General features: G+C 42.9%; 1 protein-coding gene across 1 annotated transcript in view; it reads left to right on the top strand.

Moving 5' to 3' along the window:
- LOC138491761 (NACHT, LRR and PYD domains-containing protein 1a allele 5-like) overlaps positions 1-21,479 on the top strand; it is a 421,673-nt gene that overhangs the window by 321,165 nt on the left and 79,029 nt on the right. The window contains exons 13-14 of the mRNA XM_069618461.1: positions 14,323-14,376; positions 16,015-16,086. Coding sequence (XP_069474562.1) covers positions 14,323-14,376; positions 16,015-16,086 — 126 coding nt within the window. The remainder of the gene's footprint in view (positions 1-14,322; positions 14,377-16,014; positions 16,087-21,479) is intronic.

Genomic DNA, 21,479 nt, shown 5'->3' with positions numbered 1-21,479 from the left:
TGTTTTTGCTGACCACTAGTACTCCAGTGTTTTCTGGGACACTCTGCCAGAATTATTACGGGTAAAGAAAATAACGATGGCGAGAGGACCAGGTGAAGGAGAAGACATATTGGTACTTTGAATCAGAATGATGCAGACCATCTTGCAAGTTGTTGAGTACACTTTACAGAAATGTACAGTGGAAGCAGGCTGATCGAGAGTGTGGTTAATTTACCTTCTAGGTCATGAATGTATCCCTTAAGATCTAATTTAATTCAGTTGGATGTGCCAATGCTTTTGGTTTCTTAGGGTAAGACGTTCCAATTGAAGTGCGCCAGCAGTTGGACACAGGAGTTTGTGCAGGGTCAACAAGGGACATATATGATAAATAGTGCTTGGGACCAATGATTGAATCAGGGAGTGTAGCTTGGGATGGAGTTATCCAGAGACGTGTTAGTCCATCGATATGTTTGTAGAGCAGGAGGGGGAATTTGAAAGGATATTAGAAAATAGATTGATTGTACAAGGACAGCCATCTAGCATAGAGGCGATGAGTAGAGGTGAAATAGGATTCAGGGAAATTATAGAGGTTGAAAGTAATAAACTCCAGAACTATGTTAAGGATGGATGAGTAGGGGGGAATGCCCAGTAGGAGGCTAAAGCAATAGTTGAATCAACTGTTAACCAGGGTATAAATCAAGGTTTTAGTAGTGTGATAGGTCAGATGGATGGATTTTTTCCATGTGTTCATGAAGTTAATCTGAGAAGCTATGGTTACTGAAACGATGGAGTACTGGAGCACAAGGTCACTATCGAGGAGGACCCAGCGTTTTGAGGGAGAATAGAAATAGGGGATGTGGAGATGGGCAGTTGGTGCAGCGGGGTAGAATACTAGGTTTTGGAGGAATAGAGCATGATGTACCACAGTGCCATCCAGTGGCGGATGATTGAGACAGATGAATTTACAAGATGCTGACTCGGTGGTGAAGGTGGGACAGGAAAAGAGGTTTGGGTGTAATTGGCAAATCCAGTACTTGTCACCAATATTTTTTATGTAGGCCGAGACACTATGGACCTTTTGCTAAGGTACAAAATTCTACATCTCGCCAAGCAGCGATATGGCATTTTTAAAACAGAAAAAGTACATATAATGCTAGATGATTAATGCCCTTTTCCTTTGCTTTTGTGCATCACTGTCTGTCCACCCATAATTAATAATAGTAATTTTATGTGTATGTGCAACGTCATTTTACTGAGTCCTGTACAGGAATGGCTGCCCTATGGAGATTATTGTTTATGCTGTAAACTCAACTTACTACTGCAAACACTATTTTTGGCTGATCCCTACTGTAAGGCAGACCTCCACACTACCAGACAAGAAAAAACAATCCTCTAAGGAAAAAAGCTTGGTCTAATTTTTAACAAGGAAAACAAGATTTATTTTGTATACAATAATGAAAAAGGTGACAGAAGGTCCCATAGAACCAAACTGCCACGGAGCTCTCAGTTAGTTCAAAGCAGACACAAGCTTTTAAGGGAGAAAAGTGTCAACTCATGACATAAGCAATATATAGCATTAACCCCCACCCACAATGGCTACCACGTATATACAGTCTACCATTCCCCCATAGTCCCTGGACCGATTGGCCACATCCCAATCTACCCCGGCCCTTTAACACGTGGTCTCTGTACTGCGTCATCTTGATTCCCTGTTACCTGATTGGCAAGGTACCTGGAATGTTGCCCTCCCCATTAGCTTAGTCACGTGGTGTGCACCTGGCTGTTACAATGATCTCAGTGGATAACTCCAAGGTCAAATTGGCCCCTTAGAATAATGATACGCTTCTCCTGATGCTAGACATGCAGGCGCCCCCACCATGCTCCTTGTCACGGGACTAAATTTGTTGGCATCGCCTCCTGCTCCTCGTTGCATAAGTCATGGGTTGTTTCACTCCTTGCTCCCCCCTTATTAGCTGCTCCTCCCTGCGACTTCTCCTGGGCCTCTTGAGGACCACACTTATCAGCCAAGTTCTGATGGGTTCAAGTATTTTGTTTCATGGTCGTCTGGCAGTTCAAATGGGATGGCCATTATTCTGGGTGGTGCAAGTGCCCTAAATCCTGGTCTGGTGTTTTGGTAACCCAAAACCAGTGCTCTGACTCCCATGGGATTGTCCGTCCGGATGGCCTGCCCTGTGCATTCTAGACCATTCACATTGCTTTCTAGTTTCGCGGGTTTCTAGCTCTACACAATTAAACCACTATCTACTCAGCATGAAGGCCTTTATGCTCGATTTCACTGAGGGGGCTTGGAATGGGAAGTTGATCGTATTATACTTCTGCTTTCTCTGGGCATGGAAAATACTAGGCCTCACTCCCAATGTAGAGTTATTTCTGTATTTCTCGTGTTGAGACCAGGCTATATATAATCATCATTGTACACCATATTTTGCCTACTATACTTCAAAATCGCTTGTGCCCAACACCGAGTCTTAGTATCACTTCTACGTTTGTTTCAAAACACTATGTTGCTTATTAGTTTGCGAGATGCACCCCCCTGCAGCCATGCACGTTCACTTGCGTGGGTGCTAATAGATTTTTCGGAGCCTGATTCGTTTAACTGGCCATGGGAGCTGGACATGCATCCCAACAGTACCCCAAAATAACATGGTTGTATGTCTTGTTTCTCCTAAAAAGAAGTGCGATATAAAAGGGGACATTAATACTATTAAAAAACTGTAAACATGCAGTAGTCTTTATACTTGGAGAAAAAACTAAAACATTGGTTGTTTGGACCCATCCCACATCTAATATCGTTTGCCAGAATCCAGCTTGAAATTAAATAAGGCCCTCATGGCTAGCAAGCAATGTTTTTTACAGAAGCTGTTTTGTGAGTACCTACTATCTTGTAATATCCTGCATACTAATATTCCTCTGGTTATTAACACTAAATCCCAACATGTGGGCACCAGTGTTGCTTTGCAGAATCAGACTCCACAACACTGATTTTAGCCAGCAATTCAAGTTGTGTTATGTAACCACGCCCTCTGCCAAACTGTATTGAATAAATGTGTAAAGATAAAATGTGATGTTCTTGAGCCCAATCCAAAAGTTGTTAAAGCATGGGTGTGGAGTTGAGAAATCACTCTACTCCAGAAAGCCCTGCCATTCCACTTTACCTTATCCAATAGCATAGCTTGCAAGAAGAACATCACTTTCACCACTCTTACTTAGAACTGTAGACAGTAGCCTTTGTCGCATCTAGACATGTGACTGTTATGGAAATGCCATTCTTAGATATAATTGTGACTGTTAAGGAAATGCCACACTTAGATAAAATTGTGTGCGTTAAGTAAATTGCACACTTTGATAGAATTATGAACGTTAAGGAATGCCGCACTTGGATTGAACTGTGTACGTTAAGTAAATGCCCACTTAGATAGAACTGTGAACGTTAAATAAATTGCCCACTTTGATAGAATTGTGATTGGTAAGGAAAAGCCACACTTGGATAGAATTGTGAATGTTAAGGAAGTGCCACACTTGGATGGAATTTTGAATGTGAAGGAAGTGCTGCGCTCAGATGGAACCGTGGCCAGGTGCCTGCTTCGCATCTAGACATGATTTTGGGTCTTGGTGGATGACGCACTTGGATAGAATTGTGAATGTTAAGGAAATGCCCACTTAGATAGAATTGTAACTGTTAAGGAAATGCCACACCTAGATAGAATTGTGTGCGCTAAGTAAATGCCCACTTAGATAGAACTGTGGATGTTAAGGAAGTGCCACACTTAGATAGAACTGTGAATGTTAAGAAAGTGCCACACTCAGATGGAATCGTGATCAGTGGCCTGCGTCGCATGTAGACATGATTTTGGGTGTTGGCGGGTGCCATCCTGGGATAGAATTGTGTGTGTTGAATAGGTGCCACACTCAGACAGATTTGTGAACGTTAGCAAGTGCCAAACATGGATAGAATTGAGAGTGTTGTGTAGGTGCCGCAATCAGATGGAACTGTGGATGGTAGCCTGCGTGCATCTAGAAATGATTTGGATGTTGGCAGATGCCACACTTGTATAGAATTGTGAATACTAAGCAAACATGGACTCTAAAATCTAGATGTATCCTTCGTCCCTTCTGTTATATGTGAAGAACCGTCTATTGCGGAACCTGGACCTGGATCATCTTGAAAGTACCCCTGAGATAGCACTATGACCCACTTGCATGCGCTGCACAATAGAATTGCTCTCACTCGCTCGACTTACAACTAGATAGTTCTGAAATGTAGTCACCTATGTTTTAGATCATAACTCGACCCTATATTTTAGATCATAACTCAACCCAAACTCTCACCTCCCCATATCACTATGCTCACTCTCTTCTCTAAACCATCACTCAATTAGAGTGCAGCTATACCCATCGATACATTTCGGCCTAGCTGCTCACATAGGAACATTTAAGCAATATGCCTCGAGCGGCGAGGGCATTACCGACTCAGGTAATTCCCCGGGGCCCATAGTTATAGGCCCGAGCGAAGTGAAACAGAAGTGTTCCCAGCGCGTCCACTCCCGAAAAAAAAGGAGCATATGGTACATGGGGTTGGGAGGGTGGAAGGTAAAGAAAAAACGTACCTGAGTCCCCGGCGGGGGACAATGGAAGCCTCCAGCCATATGGAGGCGCGGAGCAGGGATGGCCCCGCTCCAAGTCTCCTCACAGCTGGAGGCTGCCATCGTCCCCCACCGGGAACGAAGCAGCAAGAAGGTAAGTGGGGTTGGGAGGGCAGGGAGGAGGGAGGAAAGGGGAAAAAAACAATAAAAAAAGCCTTACCCGAGTCCCTGGCAGGGGGCTAAGGCAGCCTCTCAGCCGTGGGGAGGCTCGGAGCAGGGATGGCCTGCTTCGAGCCTCCTCATTGGCTGGGGGGCTGCCATGCCCCCCGCCGAGGACAAGGCAGCTGGAATCCTGGCCGAGAATCGAAGAATTCTCAGCCGGCTAACGACCCGGCGAGAGCTAAATCAGAATGCATGTTGCATTCTGCTTGACTCTCACCGGGTACTAATAACACATAAACACCTCATCACTCTAATAAATCGCAGCTATATCCCATGACAAACCAGCCTAGCTGCACACATAAGCGTCACACAGGCCCAAAGCAGCCAGAACCCAGTCTTAGTGTCCACCCGCCTGACTGCACATGTTCAACTGATATCAATACCACCACACCTAATGCTAGGATGCAGCTACCATAAGGCAATTACATCAGCTGAACACATAACTGGTGCACCCAAGCACCCTACGACACCCTATTCTCTCAACTGACCTGGACTACGGTCCCCGAGGGCGTTCAACCTACCAGCGCTTTGAGGTCATACCAATGATATATAGAGCGCTATATAAATGCCAAATAACATAACATAACATTATCCTTCCCACATTTTCACCATTGAATCCAGTAGGAAGTTAACATAATAACCAATTTAATGGATTTGTTCTATCCCCCTTCTTAAAAATGGGAACAAAAACAAAGGCCCTTCATGGAGGAGGAGTTGAAGCCAGTGCCATATAGTTCGATGCTATGGTTTTGGCAGCCGTGATTGTCTCTCACAGCATCAACGGGAGAACTCAGTTATCAGCCAAGTCACCAGTGACCACCCTTGACTTGTTCTTGGTGGTGATCCTTTATTTAAGCTTGAAACATACTAAATCCATTGTGCCAGTTAATGCAAGCGTGTGGTAATTCCCAAAATGAGTGTCTGTTGCAACTAATCTCCAGAAATATATGGTCTTGCATTGTTAGCTGCACTCTATAGCACTGTGCAATCTTTTTATTAAAACACTGGGCCTCATTATATGTTTCCTGGTCCAGAATCAAGGGTGCCGGTAAGCTCATTGGCAACCTTGTTTCCAGACCGGCAAACTACAAGTCTGCCTGCCGTGGCAGCTGTGTCCGACAGGGTTGACCCTGCCGGGCACAGCGGCTACAGTATGCAGCCTCTTTACGTGAGCACCAGCACCGTTGCTAACTGTGCCAGTGCTCCTGTGTCCCCTCTCCGATAGAGTCCACTAGGACTCTATGGGAATGCGGATGAACAAATATACCGGCGTCTGACTTCCCGGCCACCGGACTCGTAATGAGCTGGTGGCACTGGGGGTGAGGCGCCAGTAAAGTATTATGTGTCCAGTGGCAACCCGCCGGTAGCACCGGCAGGGTTACATCCGGACCCGTAATGAGGCCCACTGTCTTTGTGGACTATCATTTGTTGGCAGTTTTGCTTTTGCATTAGTGTTCCACTACAATGTTCTATCTGTTTATTAGCCCCCAGCAGCGCATTTTTGGTACTCTGCAGGGATGTTTATACCGGTTGCTTGTGTTGGACGTAGGAAGAAACCGCCAAGCAAACTGTAGGAGCTAGGTTGCCAAAGAAAGCATGGATATTTTATTTTTTACTGGTATGTGTTTTTATTGATGTATTGGTTTTAAGAAGAAAAAACATAGTAATCACACTAGAACAGTCATTTTATAGCCATATAATTGTATGAATTGGGGTGATACGAACAAAATATAAACACCATCAGTCTCCGAAAGAACATCTCAAGACAACTACTTTGTCATTGGCCAGAACATTGCATGAAGTAACACAACTAAGAGGGGAAAAAGAGGGGTGTGGGAAGTATCAGAACATAGGTAATGAGACAACGAGAGAATTGTGGTGTAGCCTGTGGCCCAAATATATTCCTCTAAGGGAAACCTAGAAATAAAGAAAGACACCAGGGTTTTGTTAATACAATATTTTATTTAGTGTGTGTGTTAGGTGTGGTGTTTGTGTGTTTACCTACCTGCACTAATCCATCCAGCCCACCATGGGCAATAGGACAATGTTGAAGAGAAAAGAAAACCAAGTTGAAAGAATTCCTCTGTCTGAGAATGTAGTTGGCAGGAGAGAGATTCTAAGAGTTTTGAAAAGGAAAAAACATTAGAGAATGGTTAGGGAAAGAGTTAAAAAGAAAGAAGACGGGGAGAAAGACAAAGAAACAACTCCCTGAGAGTCCCTCAGCCTCTAGCATCCCACCTCCCCCAGGGCCTGAAGAAACATTTCCACTGGTATGTGTGTGTGCTGAGTGACCCGGCATGGTAACCGGGGTCCTTGGTTGCGTGCCCAGAATGGATGGGCCCATCTTCAGTAAAGGCCCCAGGATATGTGTTTGTGGCTGCTGGGGGTGAAGATCCAGGAGCTTCTCTATCCGGGCCATGTGTGGGTGTGGCCCGAACCGGCAACCCGGCCATGCTGCTTGATGGCCGGCGAGGTGGACCGTGCATAAAGTCCTCCCAGCCCATGCATGCCAGATGGGCCGTAAAGAGCCGTAAAGCCTGTTCCACCGTGGAGCACAGAGCAGTGAAGGAAAGTGACAGGCTACATGTTGTGCAGTCAGGGTGAATAGAGAGGCTGGGGAAGTCCCAGGCTGCCTCATTGTGGTAGCCTGGGTGAAGAAAAGTCCCCTGTCTGCCACAACAGAGCAGTGTTGTTGAAGAGAAGCAATGCAGAAGGCGGTCGGTCGGCAAGGATGCCGGCTGCGCCGGGGGGGGGTGGTGGAATGACAGGAATGCTGCCTATAGTCAAAAAGGTGTTGCAGGATGCAGTGGTGATGCGGGCTTTACCCCAGACTACAGGGCCACCCTGAAAATGATACATGGACGTGGGTTGCGGTGCGGCCTAGGTAATGTGGCCCCCTGCAAAGCGGTTTGTGCCTCTGAGCTGCACTGGTGATCATGGGCAGGCCCTCGAGGGCATGGGTCCACCCAAGTAAATAAGAACAGGTGAGGGCAAGGGGGTGTGTACAGCGGGCTCCCACCTGGGCAGGGGGCTGTGTAAAAACCCCTGAAGTGCACAGCCATGCGTGGTGGGGGAGGGTGGCCCAACATGGTGGATGGTGCCACCCAGAAGAACCAGCTATGGGGGAAGAGGCCCCTAATGACAACAGGGGCAGACTTACCATTTTCACAAACAGGACTGCACCAAATACGGTACTGAAAAGGGTTGGCAGTCAGCCCTGTGTTTAAATATATTTTTTTATATATCTTTTGTCATTGTTTCTGGTTGTGCATATTTATGTATATGTTTAAGTGCGTGTTTATAGTTCTAGAAATGTATAGTATATAGGCATATGTTTATAGTATTAAGTGGAAAGGTTAGAGAGGTTGCAGTAATGAGGGGGAATGTTATGCAGTGGTATGTTGATAGTATTAAGTATAAGGTATAGCGGAGGTAAGACCCTGGTGTGAGGTAAGTGATGGAAGTGGCAGCCTGCCTGCAGCAGCCTACGGGGTGGGTCCACCCTCAGAGGCCATCCTCTGACCCCCCTCTCTATGGGTGGTACCAGAGGTAGGATAGGGTTCTGTTCAGTCAGTCTCACCCTTCTGGTCTCCCTGTGACCTCTCCAAGGAAGGGTGAGCTGCCAGAGTACATCCCTATTTAGGAGGAACTCACGCCAGGGGAATTTAAGGGGTATTAGGTGTTAGATATATAGACATGGTTAATAATTGAAAAGGTTTAAGTGTTTTTTCATGAATGAAGAGCGGTCTCCATTGGGATCCCTAAAAAAATCTACCTTGGTGTCTATGTCTAATGAAGGTGCACAGTAAGAACTCAGGGCACAGCCCATCGCCTGTTTAACATCGATTGTATTTTGCTGGTGCAGTGCTCCTCCCTGTCCAGCTGGCCTGGGGTGTGTGGTGGTGGTTCCCATGGGGACTATACCTGTTCTGTGGTGATGGTGGTGAAGGTCTGGGTGGCTTATCTACCACCCAGATGCCTTTTGGACTTGGGACATGCTTAATAAATATATTACATTACACCCTTCCCAGACCAGGGCCGCAAAACACGGGATACAGTAGAGTGAGAGGTGGGCTAGACAACACCACCCGCAACAAGACAATCTGGATTCGAAGTGAATTTTGTGAGGGGCTGCATTCTCAAAGACAACCTCTAAGGCAGAGGTGATTATGTTGTGCGTAGTGCATCATGATCTCTTAATACACGTCTTAGGGACCTGGATGTATTAGTCATTTAGACTAGTTGTAGTCCATTGATAGTTACCTCCTGACAGGACCCTAAAAGCTAGAGGATCAACAGCACTGTTTATACATATGTGTTCAGTGAACTAGGCTGGCCAAGTAAGTTTGATGTGATATTACTGGTTGACAGGACTGCATTTAATTCATCTTAATTATTAGTGATTCTGCAAAGGGTGGCTCCCACACATTTACCATGCCCAAAACCCAACATGTCCCACATATCTTTAAGAATAATGCTATTTTGCCCTCATCTCTTATGGCAGCAGACCAAATTTTGGCCCAATCCATATTACTTTAAGATGTTTGTCAATGCAGTGAAATGGTTTTGCCCCTTCTCTGCCAGCGTGGTGGCGAGTAGAGCAAATAAGGCTTAATTTAAACTTAACTGGGGCCATGTCATATAACATTTTCAACCAAAGCAAGAACACGTATTTTTTGTTTTGTTTATGTTCCTAGAGTAGAGAAAAAAAATGAAATGTTCCTCCACTATTCCAAATTGAAAGATGGAAGCTTCTTGGAGCGAAATATTGTTCGTTGTATGTCAGGCAGTAAACATAGAACAAAAATGAGACTGGCTAATTGTCCCCAGTTCAAATACCTTCATGTAATATGGATTGGCAAAACGGCTGTTTACACCATTCTCTATTACACAATTACCAATACTGGATAAAGTGCAATTGCCCAGTTGTTTTTAGCACTGGTACAATTGTCAGATGATCTGTCCCCAGGAGTCTGTTGGTGATTCCAGAGATTTCTACGACTATTCAATGAGCAGCAAGAGGTGTACCATGGGGACAGTGGTTGTCACGCAGAGCCTGCACCTCACCCACAGAGCTATCTGAGATATCCTTGTAGGCTGAGCACTGGCTGGATAAAGTGCATATGCTAAAGATGTGTATTAGTGCAAATGGAAGAGTCCTGGATGTCACACCCTTAAAGAAGAACGTGTCAGAAGTATGACTTGTACTTCAAATGATATTAGGATCTGAAAGGAAGCAGATGGCAGCAATTTTTTCCATCACGCCCACTCTGAGTTTAATTTACCTGAACCTATCTCATAGTTGACAACTTGGTGTATCGTATGAATATGAGGGACACCTTCGTTCAGTCTTGGTTTGTCACCAACAGCACTTTTCATGCTGCAATTGTAGTTCTGCGTTCCCATTATAATGCCAGGCCTGCACATCCTGTTATGAAAAGTGCCTTTTGCTAAAAAGGGCATTACTGGAAGAAGGTGACACTTATGACATGGAACCAGTTGCCAGCTATGCCACCATAAGCACTTTCTATTCTTCCAGTCTTCTATCTTGCCTTTTCCGGTACTTTCCACTTTTTTCCACCTGCCTCTGTTTTATTAGTCTATCTGCTCAACTCACAGCATCACATCGGGCCTCATTACAAATCGCCCGGTATGGAAACAACGGTGGCGGTAAACCCGCCGCCACCGTTGTTTCCATGCCGGGCGATCACAACTCCTGCAGGCGGGAGGTGATGTTCCTGCCAGGTCTGACCTGGCGGGTTTAACACCGCCCGCCTGCTGGCAGACGAGGAAACATAGGACTCAATGGGAATGGGGATTAACACCATTCCGCCTCCATGATTCCCGGGAAACCGGGGTTGTAATGCCCCGGTAATTCCGGGAATCACGGAGGCGCATGGTAATACGAGTCCGGCGGTAACCAGGCGGTTTTACCGCCTGGTTACCGCCGGACTCATAATGAGGCCCATCGTCTTTTACTCCCACCCATTCTTCTCCAACATGTTAGAAAAGCAAGAGTAGAAGAATTGCAAAGAAAAGGTAAGAATGCGAGGAGGGTCAATATTGGCAGTTAACTGGGAAGTGACACAACAGTTGGATTATTGTCAGGGTCTGTGATTCATTGCCAGGAGCCGTCACTGGGCATTATCCACCTTCTCTGCCAAACTTGCATGAACTGAAAGTTAGGCTGATTAATTCATGGAGTAGACTCAAATGCCCAATGATTCAAGAGGGAAGCAAATATGTTGAATTGGTGCAATTTCCCTTGCTTGAAGTTCAGTAGACCAGGCTGACTCTTGACACCAGATTTCCTTTGTGCACTCGTTCCAGAAATATTAAAGCCCATTTCTTGGCACTGGTAAGGGTCCTAGAAATGAATTCCTGTTTTACATTTTTTATTCCATGTTATTATCTCGATCGACTTTCATTAAACAAAACAGTGATTGTATTTTAACACAAACATGACAAAAACAGGGAAAACATCACTTTTGATTTCAGGGGATAGTCTACCCCCTGAATTCCAGGGTCTGAAATCCAGGACTCTTCCATTTGCACTGCCACCTTTTTACATTTTCGAATTTGTCCTTTTGTTCCATGGATTGATGGAACATCTCGTTGGTATAGAGCTGTGGACATAACAATGCAATCTACCCTCGTAAGTGGGAGCCAAAATATGAGGAGAAAAACATGTAAATAAATTAATACAATAAAGCACAGCTGTTAAATTTAATGCTGGGGCAGTAAAGAAATGTAGGTATCCTCTGCTCTTAGACAGCATTGCCCCCAACCTCAGGCACTAATGCTTAAGTATCCTAGATACTAAGATATCCTAGTGATAATTTCCTGTTTTGTGAATATCCAAAAACTTGTCAACATTTTCTGTTATAGACCGATTTTTAAGTAATATTATAGTAATAATAACTTGCCCTGCAGGCTTCACATGCAAGACTTGGGCCATGAAGCCCGCCGAGGAGGTTCTTACTTCTATTAGCACACCAGATTTTTAAACCAGGATGCTGGTAGCAAGGTTTGAGTTAGCAGGTTGTGTGCTCACCTGGAACTGTTTATTCAAACAAATACACACCCAAGATGGCCACCATGCAAATGGAAGGCATGGCTCCATGCAAATCCTCTCTTCTGTTTCCTCTGCAGCATGGGATGCAGGAGCGGCAATGGTGACACTGGGTAAATAGAAATATGGTTAGTGGGAGGGGGCAGAGGCAACAGCCGGAGGGAAGGGAAAGTGGGGGAATATTGCCGGGTGGGTGCGAGCAGCTGTCAGCTTGTTCAGAAAAGTGGCTTGGATCCTTAGATTCAAACTACAACCTGAACAACATGATTCAGTGCAGCGCCCACCCTGGGTGCTAATAGACATTTTCTAATCCCACCTAATTTGTATACTTGAAAAGGACATCAAAGTAGAATAGGTTGAAAATCACTCTGTCCCTTTTCAATTTGTTCCATGAGTCAGCTTTTAATCTCTGGGATGTCCCGGATTTAACTCAGATAGGGCCACACAACCCCATTTTTAACCTTGTTGCTTGGCCACCGGGACTACTATGCCTGCCTCCTACTGGGACTCCAATGTATGCGTTCACTCCACCTGACACTCAACTTTTCTAACCGTATCGACTACATAGTTCCCAATTCCTCTCTCAAACGCCACCTACGTGTGGACGGGCACTCAATAAGAAACCAATCTGTCTTTACAGTTCTACTTCTCATTTTGAAAGCCCTCCATGGACTTTATTCCCCTTCCTAGCTAACAGTATCTATCACTAGACTCACTGTGCACACTGCATTCTTCTCTACTTCCTAATCTCTCTTCCCTTATATTCCCTGTGCTCCCCTCTTGCTTCTACTCCTTTTCCCTCCTTACACAAATGCACTTGAATTCCCTTCCATGTTAAAAACTCTTCCACTATGCACTCATTCAAAGGTGCCATTTACATTTAAGCATCCCCTCCTTAACCTAGAACATGTTCCCACTCCCTACTCTCACATTATCCCTCTTCTCAGAGTTTAGACACTTCTGCTCTCCCATGTATAACCTATAGTTTGTGCAAGCTTGTTCATATCTACTCTGTTTTATGCAATTTCCTGTCTCTAGTCTCTCTCATATTCCCTCCCATCATCCTGCCGCCTTCTACAATCTATCGATCCCTTTATTTTATGGCACCTGAATAAACATTGCCCCACTGACTTTGCAGCTTATTTTTGTGATTCTGGTCGAAACACCTGTATCCTCAATAAATACAAAACAGTGCATATCCATTAATGGGCTAGATACCCTAGTGCTTGATCCCAATGGGTGGTAAGTTTCAGACTTCAGACAGGGCCATGCCGTAGCCAAAAACCACAGGCATATTATCCCCTCTTTCCCCCTTCTGTTCTGACATACATGGAGAGTAAATCTTTAGATTTTTTGTGGTAGGCTGGAATTGAGAAGGTAGAGCACAGTTTTTCTGTTATTTTGGTGGGGGTGGTTGGCTGTGATCTACAATTTATAGTTCACTACAAAAGTCAGTTTAACCTGTTGACCTGTATCACTGGGTTGGGAAATTCTGACCCACAGGGTACAAACATATATTTGCAGCTGGTACCTAAGCACTATGAAATATCTCACTGGGTTCAGAACATGCACTGGCCTCTTTTGATTTGATATCTTTCTTTTATTTTAATGTTTTTTGATGCATGATTTCTTGTCTAATAATTCATTATGTTGCACATGTTTTTGATACATGTTTCTCCCTTTCTTCCCAGATATGTTTTATATTACATTGAAGCTTGACTTTTGTCTGTGAAACCTCACCCTAGTTACATAGGACACAGCTATTTTAAAGGTTCCTTTGTTAATTATGCTCAGTTGTGGCAGATACTTCTCAGTTCCAGTTGTCAAATATTTCTTGCTGACTTGTTAGGCCCACCTCAATTTCTCATCCCACCGATAGCACTCGAGAGCGTAGCAATAAGCAGTGAATACTATGTTAGCTCTACACGGTTATGAGCAAATTTTGCAGTGGATAGTGGTGGAGTGGACAGAGGGGCCTACCAACAGGGAACACATGTTTCACATTCAAAAATAAAACTATACATGTTCTTAATACACTTTTGCCACTCCACAAAGATGGATCCCCTCTTCAGGAAAAAACAAAGAAGCCTAAATGGGTATTTTTGATTCACACCATACTGGTATGTTCCATTAACATTTTAATGAGAGTTTAGGGTGTAGGAAAGCAGTAAACAGGGGATGGATATTTCTTGCTAAACCATTTTCACTGTATCCTCATCCTGTTGCATTGCACTATTCTTTATGTGCCAAATAACTGGGGCATCATTAACTAAATATGGTCCTTAGGCTTCAGTACATATAAGAGCTTATCAAACTTTCCTCAGGGTCAGTAGTATTGTCTATGTACTTAACATACCGTTTGCATTTGCCTGTGATGTACTACATTTCATTCATAAAACATGCCAGTCGTTGCTGAAAACATTTTTGTTCATTCTTTCAAAACAGGTGACTGGGTACTAACAGACCACAATTCAGATGTTCGGAACAACAACACAAATGGTAAATCAAGAATATATGAACAACACATTAGATGCATTAGAGAAGGTTTGTAGCTATGTGTGTCAATATTGTCTTTAGTAATGTTTTCCTTCTGGATGACACAGGGCTTTTCACAATCTATGTATGGTTCAACTATGGCTATATATCCATACACGCTTTATCGGAACAGTGAAGTGGCTCAGGTGTTCTGTAGTTTGCAGTATAATGGGGGTGCATGTTTGGAGCATTATCTTGGTCCCAAATCAGATATGTTTACTTTTTACACCACTGTATACCTACTGGGAAAAAGAGAGAAAGATAGAGAGAGGAAAACAAAGAGATAGAGAGAGGTAGTGTGTGTGTGCTGTGCACCCTGTGTAGCACTATTGTTTACCACCACGCTTCCCAGTTTTCTTCTTCATTTGTCTCGTTGATTTTTCAAAGCACAGTGTACTTTTTCATATTCTCTCATCTCCTTCCAGTGGTCTTGCCACAATTTCATAGGAACCATTGCCTCTGTCACCTGGTTCCCTTAGATGTGATATACAATGCAGATTCATCTTTCTCTCTTCATTCCAAACTCTTCCATTCTATGCATGCACAGGAGATGGTATTCTTCGATTTGCACGGGTTCAACATACTAGGCCAGCCTTTTCAGTACACTTCCATGGAGTTTTTCACAACCACAATCTCTTGCCATGTACATGTATGCCTTAATTCCTCATTTGAAACTAGGGGTTTCTTTATTGTGTTCTTTTTTTGTCTTGTTTTTAGCCGTGAGTTAAGTGGCATACACACTAGGGATATCCACACTAGTGACTAAGCCTTTTTGTTTTTGTACAGTAACCAGTGCAAAAGCCCTCTTTTGGTCTTGCAGAACCCCAGAAGGCAAAACACCATTGCGTGGTCAGCCTTCATGAGATATGTGTGCATCAGTGCTACCAGTACTTCATGTACCTGCAGCCCATTTCTTTCAACCAAGTGCACACATGTATTTATAACTGTGTTCAGTCGTCTCAGAAAGCCATTGCCCTGCGAGTGTGAGTGTAATCTTGCAGTGTCTGACTCAATAGCAAGCCATGCGTTACTGTGGAAGCAAGACCAATACCTAGGTGTCAGGAAACAATTTTCAGGCTGACAATATTCCTCATTAAGTCAATGTCCCTTTCTGCGGTGATCTCAAATAGGCACATAACCTCAAGCTGGTGGTTATAGTAATCCATCAACAGAAAAAATCTCAAATTGCCAAAGGCAACTATTAAATGGTCCATTAACGTCTAATGCCAGCTTCAACCGTGGCCCTCTGGAAGGGTAAATGGTGTCAATGGGAAACATTTCAATTTAATTAAATTGAGCAATTTTCTATTCTCCCTTTACTTTCATCTCTTCGCCCAACGTGTACTCAGGAAGACACGATTCTAGGACTAGGAGCCCAGGAGCATTCTCCTAAAATAATACCTCTTATCGCCCATCTAGTGAACCTCTCCCACTCCAAAGGTGAGGCCTGGCTGGTTTTGATGCAGACTATTCAAAAACTTTAACTATATATCCAGCAATTTCAAATGCATTTCCGACCCATCAACTCGCTTGCCTGGGCCATTGTAATTACTGGAGAAGGTGATCACTGTCCAAAAGTTCATTGCATGATTCCTTCCTCAGGTAATCGACGGCGGAAATCAAGTAGCGTATCTGACGACGAGACAATGAAAAAACGAATAAAGTTAAATTCAGGTGCAGTATATAAATGTATTTCCATAAGATAATGCCAACTTTATTTACATTATGATACATGATTTCTGTCTAACCTGAGGCATGCTTCCTGTGTGAAATCTCTAGTCAACTTTGCCATCAGTATGGGATAGTCAAAATATGGAAATATGTGCTATAATGATTTTCATGGGTTCAAAATGTACGGACTGCATTTTTTGGATTAAACAAAAGGTAAAAATAAATTGAAATTTAATCTAGTTTTGTATTTCTAATGGCAAGGAAGAGTAAACAAAAGGCAGGCATTACTAATGATTTTAGGAGTGATGGGAACATCATTAACTTCTCACATTTATGCTGATGTGAGTCATGTAATGTGACCAAAATAACATGACAGTGTTGTGCACATTTGAGCTTCCAATTTTCCTAAAATATTATGAAGCGATAACATTTGTTATACTCTTTGCTATAATTGGGCGCACTTTACCATTTCCAAGATTGACCTGCTATTATTCAACACATGAAAGACATTCAGTTAATCAGAAAAGTGTGATAAAGTCAGCTAAAATCAATACCATAGATTGCATAATTTAAAATTGAAATTGGTTATCTTTGACTTTGCTTGAAGTGTCTGTGGTCTTTTGATCTGTATTATTGCCTCCCATTAAGAATCAGAAAGCATTGCTAGTGCCTTAAGAACCTCTTTGAGAGGTCCTGTACTTGGAAGAAATACTTGAACTGTTTGTTGGTTGGATTTACTGTTTAAAACAGACAATCAGGTTTGAGTGCATTGTAATACAGAGAAACTGTGAAGAAACAAAAAGTAAACATGAATTTTCCAATGTTCTTGTTTGATCAAAGTTTACTGCTGAAAAGGCACACGCTCCCACCCGCTATGCTAAAGAAGGTTATTGATGATTATTTGTATAACTATAACTTTCAAAACTAACTGCATGTTTGGTACATAACTCTTTCCTACATTTAAATGCAATTACCTTTTCCACTGAGCACTTTTCTTTTACCAATTTGAATATGATGCAGGGGTTCAACCTTCACGTTGTTGCCTGGGAGCCCAAAAACAGATGTTCAAATTCTGCTGAACTGATCTTCAGAAAGCATTCCAACTGTTGAGGAATCAACAGACAACTCAAAACCAATTCTGAGTATTTTAGCGTCTTTATTTTCTGCCAGCACAGTGGTTATTAGCTCCCCCCTCCCTTTAGGACCATAGCTCTGAATCTGTCCATGTCTTTCTGGGTCTGGTACTCACCCTCCACAGATGATAAAGTCGTTCATATGCTCTGGGATTTGATAGAGTTCCTGAGGACCTCTTTCTTAGTACAGGTCTTTCTTAGCTAGCATAGGATCCATCAGGACATTTTATTGTGTGTGTGGTCCACCTAGAATTTCTGCTATCGACAACCACCAACCTGGCACCCATAGGTCATCTGACGGATATCGGGCAACTGACTCTTCAGCGGCAGTTGGACTCCTACATACTGTTGTATTTTTAGGCAAGGCTTTATGCAGCCCCTCTACTCCTGATGGCCACTTCTGTCCTCTCCTTCCTCTTTCCATTGCACTTCCTCCTCTCCTGTGTAGTTTCCTCTGCCTGCCCCAACCTGTCCCTACACTCCTCTTTTTTTCTCTCTTGTTGGCCCTTCTTATCCCCTCTTTTCTCTTGCTTGGTTTCTCCTCCCATTCGCCTCCTCTTTCTCCTATTGCCTCTCCCCTTGGTCACCAACTCCTAAATCACACAGTCTTGGTCTGATAGGGCTACCTTGTATAAACCCCTCATTACTGCACTTGTGTTTCTGAATAGAAAACCTAGAACATCTATGTTGCAATCTGTAGCGTATGTCCTTATTGTTGGGGTCCTGGCTAGGACTGCGTCCTGATTGGACGACCAGTGTTACATGTGACACAGCTTGTGCTGAGGATATGGCCTTGGCTCTTTTGCACTAAAAGCTCAAAAGGCGGTCTACCATCTTGTTCCTTTCCCTTTGGCTGGGATGGCAGCATCTGTCTGTATCACTGGTGTTTCTCCATATGTGTGCTCCTCTTCCCGACAGTATGATCTACAAGTTTCCCCCTGCCATAGCTGTGATACTTCGCAGTGTGCACTCCAAACCCGTTTTGCACACTTTCTAGCGGATGGTGCTTGGTTTCCATGGGGCTTGTGGCATCCCGTAAACTGTGGATCATGAGCCGTCATTCTCAGGCCAGATATTTCTCTGACACCTAGATGCATACTAAAACCCCTGTTTGGGGACCACAAGGAACATTCTTCATCTCTATGTGGGATGCAGCCCATGAGGATTAAGATAGAGTTGAGGCCTTAGAGATATCCATATATGCCTCCAGAGCCAGTATAATGTTGTGGGCTGCAGTCCCCGGCCCCCAGGATCCCCATGGAGCCATCCCCTAACCTCCTCAAAGTGAGTAATTCACAGCATGCTAAGGATTTTAATGCATTGTAGTATATGCATTGGCATACCCAAAATGTGCATTTTTGATTAACAACAGTGGCCAATTTACATTAACTGTTATCCTTATTGTTTGTATTTTTTTTGTAACATTATACGTGACATCAGTGTTTTGTGCTCAATAGCATTGCTAATCCACAGGTGATCTCACAAATAGCTTCATTGTCAATAACATGTGTCTTTAATTGGGTGTTCATATAGCATTTTATTTAGATTTTGTCTACTGTATAATTTTATTTGTATGCAATAGTTCTTGTCTCTGTGTGAAACCGTATAATGCTATTGCATTTTTAGTATTAAGTAGTCCTGAATGAACCAATGTGTACAAACAATTTGACCAATTCAATCTAGTTACATTTCTAAAAACTCATTCGAAGTTCGAGCGAGAACAAAGTCATGTCTAGTCCAGCCTTTATAAGGTGCATGCATCAGAGATTTATGATTGAACTCAGAATGTGTTCAGTGGGGTAGAAAGCTTGCTCATGTTTGAGTGGCCCAAGACCTGCCCTATTATTCTTCACCTTGACGTATTGGCGGCCCTTCCCTGGTGCTATTGTGCTGCCTAAGTCATAAAATCAGAGTTATGCAGAGCAGCCCATGGTTGAAAGCCTATCTTGGAGAAAGATCTCTTGGCAGAAAAGAAAACCGCTAGAAGACCTTGATCGGGCCCAACTTCTGGTACTAGCTGGAGGACCAAGTGATGAGAAAACCAATGGCACACAAGGAGGCGAGGAGCATGAAAAGTTGCAATGGTACTTCCCTCTAGCCATCAAGCCTTTCATACTGATGGATTATCGGATGAAAAGAAAGTAGTGCCTAACCACCATGATGGTTTTAGACACTCCCATACACTACCAACCAAAGGTTCCTGGTCCTAATGAAATTTCAGAATGGAATAGAGTACTTCATTATTCCTCCACTTTGGATATCACTGAGAAAAGGTGTGCTGCCACAAGTAGCAAAACATAGCTGCCACGAATGTGTTCTTATTACAAAACTCACATTTATTGAAACAGTCACACCTATTTCTCATTTTATCGCATAGTAAAATAATCATGATCTAACTATTCCCATTCTAGACCTAAATTAGCCTCATTCATAATCTTATGTTTCGTGTGACATAAGTCAGTTTCTTATTCATCTTTCAAAGAAACCTTTCCATGTTCAATTTTTGATCCTTGTTTTGCGTTCTGTGTTTAGTGTCTCATTATCGTTGTGAGTCTAACATGTTTCCTTAGCAATGCTGGAGGAAATTCTTCTGAAGGTTTAACATGCACATCATATAATAATCTACAAATAAAAACATTACCTCTATATACCTGGGGTCACTTATACTTTTGCAATAATACATTATGGTAATAAACCTCTGGGCATTGAGCACACATATTGAGTCATACCTTTGTCTGAATGATTAAAGATTCACACTGTTAAATCATACATTTATGACTCACCCTTGTGAATGAGATGACTCACCCTTGTGAATGAGATGTATGGAGACTTGTGGGATGTACATAACCTATTGAGTGTACCCACTACTGGGAGAACAAAAAAAACAAATACACATTATCACCAACTGTATATTTGTGTATTTACTCATGCATGCAGTTATTAGAGTCCTAATAATATATTGTTTTATATGAAGCCCCATTACTGATCTGCAACCTGAATGGCTACTAAACGCTGTATCTTGTGAAATGTTTTAATCAGTTGTGCTGTTTTCTCTGCCATGAATTCATTTTCTTTTAAGAGGATACTTCTGCGTCCATTACATGTGTTTATGTTAAGGGTCCTACAAGAAATAATAACCTCACTTTAATCTCAAGTTCTTTACTCGCTGAATATTTTATATTTAATGTATGTATTGCGCCTTGATGAAATTATGGAGCAATAACTGCTGGCCAACATTACTCTGTTCTCCATGGTTCTGTTCTGCATGGTACTAACATATCTCAGATAGAATCTCTGAGGATAGTGGCAGATGTTTTGCAAGAAATTTCACAAGCAGGCAAATCAAGAGTTTATCTTTTTTGGGCCCCATAAAAGTCCTTGAAAGAAAACTTTTTTTAATGTAATTATATTGTTTACCATCATACAGGAGGCATGGCCATGGGGGCCTTGGTAGACTCCACAGTAACTAACCTGTATGTGGAATCCATTGAAAAGCTCAGATGTATACCCGCACCAACCATTTTCGAGATAACATTGGAGTATGCAAAAGATAGATTGATGATGTGTTTCTGGTATGGGAAGGAAATGAGGCGTCATTTAGAAGATGTTTTGATTGGATTACCACAAATAATACTCATTTTATGTTCATATCCATATTAGATATCAGTAATGTCAATTTCTTGGACATCACAACATATAAAGACAGGGACCTTAAGGTAAAACCCTGTAACAAACCAGCTGAGATGAACTCATTACTGATTAGTCATCCCTTCCACTCGAAGTCCCGTAGGGATGACCTGCACAATGGATAATATTTGTTTTTACACAGACCCAGTACCTGATTAAACAAGTGCAAAGGTGAGTTGGCAACAAGCACAGTAAGACATCCCAGTGAAAATATGTGACCCAAATGCACAAATTCAACACTTTCTATGCAAATAAAATCAATTGTCAAACAAGATTGAAAGACCCTCAATAGCAGGGAAGTGATATCGTTTTCTGCTATTTCCCTTTATACAGAGTAGGTCCATTGGCGACAAGTACATCAAAGTGACATGAGAAAACATTTAGAACCCATAAGTACATTTAGCAAGGTCACAGAAATGCGGGGGCTGTCACCCATAATAGGTCATCTTGCATGCAGGATATGTTCAGTCTGGAAATGTATTCAGACAACTAAATAAGTAGACATTGGACTAGCCTGTACATGGGAACACATTCGTTTTCCTCATTGCAGTAGCAATATGGTGTTGCGACAGAATC

This window comes from Ambystoma mexicanum, chromosome 10, assembly GCF_040938575.1.
Source record: "Ambystoma mexicanum isolate Mex_15411 chromosome 10, UKY_AmexF1_1, whole genome shotgun sequence".
In the NCBI taxonomy this organism is placed as follows: domain Eukaryota; kingdom Metazoa; phylum Chordata; class Amphibia; order Caudata; family Ambystomatidae; genus Ambystoma; species Ambystoma mexicanum.
The sequence above is the reverse complement of the archived record's forward strand: the minus strand, read 5'-3'. Positions and strand labels throughout refer to the sequence as shown.